Source organism: Clinocottus analis, unplaced genomic scaffold (assembly GCF_023055335.1).
Source record: "Clinocottus analis isolate CAN_PGR_092001 unplaced genomic scaffold, fCliAna1.0.p SCAF_199, whole genome shotgun sequence".
Classification (NCBI taxonomy): Eukaryota; Metazoa; Chordata; class Actinopteri; order Perciformes; family Cottidae; genus Clinocottus; species Clinocottus analis.
Window position 1 is genome coordinate 15,001 of NW_027175930.1, and position 5,189 is coordinate 20,189.

The 5,189-nt window shown below is 41.9% G+C and overlaps 1 protein-coding gene across 1 annotated transcript in view; it reads left to right on the top strand.

The window, feature by feature from the left end:
• Positions 1-1,885, top strand: part of LOC137790082 (semaphorin-4A-like) — a 15,521-nt gene extending 13,636 nt beyond the window's left edge. The window contains exon 6 of the mRNA XM_068584021.1: positions 1-1,885. This exon is cut by the window's left edge and continues 27 nt beyond it. Coding sequence (XP_068440122.1) covers positions 1-779 — 779 coding nt within the window. The 3' untranslated portion in view covers positions 780-1,885.
• Positions 1,886-5,189: the final 3,304 nt, after the last annotated feature.

A 5,189-nucleotide genomic window follows, 5' to 3' on the forward strand; every position in this document is an offset into this window, starting at 1 on the left:
AAGTGGTGCGGCTGCAGTGTCCCGCAGCATCGCAACTCTCCCAGCAGCTGTGGGAGCGTCCAAACAGCCGGCTGTCTTCAGACTTGTACCTACACCTGGAGGATGGAAGTCTGAGCTTTGTGGCGACCCCCACCACACTGGGTCACTACCTCTGCCTGTCCACTGAGAATGGCTACCAACAAACTATGGCCATCCTTCATGTCAAACAGAAGAGCAGCCCCATGATTCAAATTCCAACCAGCTACACCTGGCCTGAGGCACACCATATACCCACCACAAAGAGTGTGGCCAGGCCTGGGCCTGGACTGCATACCTCTGTGGGGACTTGGCCTAAAACAACAGAAACAAGGCAAGCAGAGACTGAGGAAACACTGTCCAGCAGAGACACTCAAGTCACCACCAGACAGCGGGGCAAAAATGTTACCCTGCGGACAGAGGAATCTGGGCAGAAAGAAGCAGAGTTCCCGGATGGGGAGCCCCTGCTGTCAGCCCGAGGTCCCTGCTACCTTAAGGAGCTAGTGGTTGTGTCAGTTCTGCTGGTGCTCTGCCTCAGTCTGCTAATCACCATACTTCTGTATGTCATTAGACACCACTGTCGTAGCCGAACGGCCCCACAGACAGTAACTCCAACCAGAGAATCTGACAGAAGGACCCCTATGGAGCAGGAGGCGCTCAAGGGTAACAGGTGTCTAAGCAATTGCAACAGACAGGGCAGTGGGCTAGTTTGTAATGGGGCACTCACAGGCTCTAATGGGCATTTGCCGAACACCCCCATCTGAACAGTCTCTGAGATTCAAGGTAAGGAAAAGCCATCCTGGGTTCCAGAATTACCATGGGGACATGGTCAATGGGAAGTTCTGTTTGCCCAGCCAACGAGCCAGGACAAAGCCTTGGACTCTGATCCTGATAAATAAGATGTGGATCTAATAGGATGAAAGACAATCTTTTTGTCATACTTAAATGCAGACACAAGACTTTTGAGATGTGACTTTGTGTTGTTGCTAGACACTGTCATGTCTACTGCTTTGTCCTAATGGATTTATGTTTTCACTTGCTAGATAGTTACACTTTAAAACGAAAGGTACACGCTGATCCTATACAGCTTGTTCCTTAAACATTTTTATAGACTAGTGAACTACTTGAAGGTGACTGGAAAAGTAGCTCATACAACCTCTCTTCAAAATATCACAACCCTACCTTTTAAATTGTCTTCTCAGTTACGAAATAGAGACTGGTCCGTGCTCATCAAACATCTCAGATTCAGACATTTAATAGACAGGTCGATCAGACCTGGATGTGTATGCAACTCATCTAATTTGCTTAGGTAATTAATACACATTTTATACATACTGATTTTGCAGATAACATAACTAAATGGTTGTAAAGGGCCACAGGGGTTTTAAATGCTCTTCAATAAAGAGGTTACTGAGCTTTCTTTCAGTCTGGTTTCCCATCCTGAAGTTCATCTCAATGTCCTTATTTCTCTAATGAGAAGGGAGGAAACCATCCTAAACTCTTATCAGATGCAGCTCTGATACTACAACACCAGTTCATACTGGTGCATGCAAAAATAGATTTTATTTATGTTCTGAAGTATAAAACAACTTAATTTTCACATTCAAACCTGGATGATGGATATTATTATAGTTAGGGAGAAGGGGTCTGTTTTTTTTTTCAGCAGTAAACACATCTGCATTAAATATTGCTTTATGAATCTGAACATCACTGTGTGTCGGGTAGAATATATATATTTGATGTGAGATATAGTTACGATTTATCCAACACAAATTTCTAATTTATATCTTTTGAAATTTAAAGACATTTTCCATCCTTGATTATTACATAAAGAATGTACACACAGAATATCAATAAATGGTTAAGAATCTTTTTTTCTTTTCACACGAAGACATTTTCGCGGAAGCGCCTAAAGTTTCTGCATGTTTGTATTTTTTTATTTACCTGTGGGCATGTCAGAGCGGCCTTTTAATCAGAGGATCGGTGGTTCCATCCCCAGCTCCTTCAGTCACGTTGTTGTGTCCTTGGGCAGGGAACTTAACCCCAGATTGCTCCCGAAGGTGTGTAAATGTTGGTGAGAATTAGTTGGTTTGTTCTGATGAGCAGACATTGCATGAAATTCCCAGTCATCAGTGAATGATGTCTAAAAGCGCTTTGAATGGTTTAGAAGACTAGAACGGTGCTATACAAGTACAAGTCCATTTACCATTACCATGTGAAGAACTGTAGAGATATGTCCTCGTTTTCATAAGGATAACATTCAAAGTCTGACAAAAACAGAAATTTGCACCAGGTAGCCTACACACAAACCTAACCCTAAATAGTTAAGTCATCTTCAACAGGACTCAAAATGACTGAGTTTTTTTTGGGTGTACCACCAGTGAAGGGTGTGGGGAAGTAGTGTGGATGAATTTGGGGAGGTTAAAGACCAGTTGAGCTGCTGCATTCTGGATTAGCTGTAGAGGTTGAATGGCGTTAGCGGGTAGACCTGCCAGGAGGAGTTACAATACAGTACAGTACAAAAAAAGTAATGGTAAAATAAATCAGTAATGTTGATTTTTCGTTCGATAAGGACACATCAGATTACTCTCCTATGTGACAGTCCTGTGTTTGTTTGATATGGCCATCCATCACCACCACCACCTCATGCAGATTGTGTCACTCTACCAAGTCACCTGACATTCCAACTTTACTCCCTGTCATAGTTACTCCGGTCACTAAAAGTTGAATTTTTCTTCTTGTATTTATATCTTTGGTCTGGTAATTGATTTAATCCTCTTTGGAGGCGCTGGAGTATCTCGAGGAAATCCACGCAGGGATAACATCACCACATTTTGTCCCTCCACTTGTAGGTGTTTATTATAATAATTAAAAGGTATACTGGTAATAGATCACTGGCGATCACTAGGCGATAAGCCTATGAAGTCGAAGATGTTGACTTTATCCAATAGTTTTCCACCATTGTGTCTTCAGTGGGTGGTATCTGCAGCAACTAAGGCAACATTCGACCTGTGTGTCATTCATACAACCAATGTGTCCATGTTAAACATAGATCCAGCCTCTTAATTTCGCTATTATTATATTATATATTATTATTATATTATCTTAAAACTTGTTATGAAAATGTAATTCAGCATGCCCCTAGACTCCTCTTTTTGTAACGCACATAATTCAAAACATTGTGGCACCGCTGCTGAGGGGGTGTCGGATCACGGTCCCAGGTAACAAAAATTAGAGCATAATTTCAACACCAGCTGTGCTACACTTCGTAGGAAGGTACGTAAGTCTACGTAACAGGAGCACAGCCCGCCTGTCTGCAGTCGTGCACGTGAACTGCAGCAAGTCCGCAGAAGTCGCAGCATCATCGGCACTGCAGTGAAATCCAGCTGACAACACAACACACCCTGCTGCAAGCTCCACGGACATCACCGGAGGCTCCGTTTACCGAGCAGATACGAGGAGACGGTGAGCTGCTGTAACACCGCTGAGGTAAAATACTCTGCTCACTGCATTTTGTCCCGCAGGAGAAACTCTGACAAGGTAATGTTAACGCGGGAGCGGGTGAAGTGTCATTGCCAACAGCGCCGAGGAAGCGAAACGTCAGCTTTCATGTGTTATCGTAGTAATTTGGTGGAAACCATTCTGACGAAAGAATGGCATTTGTCTTCTAAGAAGGTATGAGCCTGTACAAATAAATACATCAGACTCCTGCACGTAACAGCCCAACCTGCTAGGGCTGTTCCTGGAGCTGGGCCAACTCCACTGCTGTCCCGTCAGCAGCAGATGGACTGCAGACTACCGGAATGTTCTCCACGCTCGCGTTCTTAATGAAATAGGCTCCATGAAGCACTGACTGTAATTCTATATTTGTCTGGAGAGACTTCGTTTGAATGGATGTTCAAAAACACCGTGTTTAGGCTGCTGCTGTCAAGAAGTAGTATTCCTGCCAAAATATGTGTGATTCACAATATGATCATCAAAATATTCTTAAGTCTTAAAATGGCATACATATACAGGACTGTATTTTTATTCCATAGGACACTTTTTTTTAGTGAGTATCCTTTTTTAGTAATAAACAACCAACCAAGTAATGAAGGTAATCAAGTCATAATACAACAAAATACTCAGCCGATAATAATGATAGAGGCCGATCAGATGGAGAACAAGTCTTTTTTTTTTTTTTTGCTGAGTCAAGGCTGTTAAAGGGGAACAAAGACTAAATTAAGAAATGCCATGTTATGTCCATGGCTGAGGAAATTTGGAAACATGAGCTATTTTCGCTTGAACCCAGAAACATGAGACGTAAGTCTCAAACTTGTGACGTCATCAAGCTGCTCCACAATGAATAGGATCCTGATTTTGTGAATATAATAAAAATAAAAATGCCGTGGTATGTTTATTATTTTTCATATACCCAAATCATCTTATTATGTAGTGTTCTCAGTGACGTCTAGAACATCATTCCTAATTAAATGTTTAAGGTAATTTATTGTCATTCTTTGGGCAGATAAAATGTCCATCATCCCAACACAAACATTTTTACACCAGGAACTAGAGTCCTAGCTGGGGTAGCTAAACTGAAATCCCGGCTCTCTTTCCTCTCTTCCATGTTCTACTAACTCCTCTTTCAGTGGCATTTGGTCCAAATCTGGCTGGGTGGTTAAAAGAGTCCGTTTCAAGGTCATCGATCATACATGCTCCATAAATACAAAAAGGCAACAAATTAAAACAAGAAAGAAGTCAACCATCATGGGAGCTTCCGGCCATCACAAATACATGCACCAATACATGCACCACCTTTACCATAGAGATGAGATTAATTGTCTTTGGACCAGTTACAAGCTTTATAATTTACATAACTTATAATAGTTTTATCATAGTTTTTGGATTTGGGAGAGAGTCGTCTCTCTAAATGTTTTCGGCCTGTTTATTCCCCTTTAGTGTGTCGCCTTTGGTCTGAACATCACCTTTTTCTGTGTATCCTGAAGCCGTAGTAGAGGACAGTGGAGCATCTGGTCACAGTGTTCTCTGTTGCCGTTAATCCCAGAACTCAAAATGTGAATGAATCTTTATTATCGATTTATACACATTTTTGACGAGCCAGTGAACTGCATGCAACTATATAGTGGAATTGTCATTGCACCCGATGTTTGAACACACAACTTTTTGAGAAA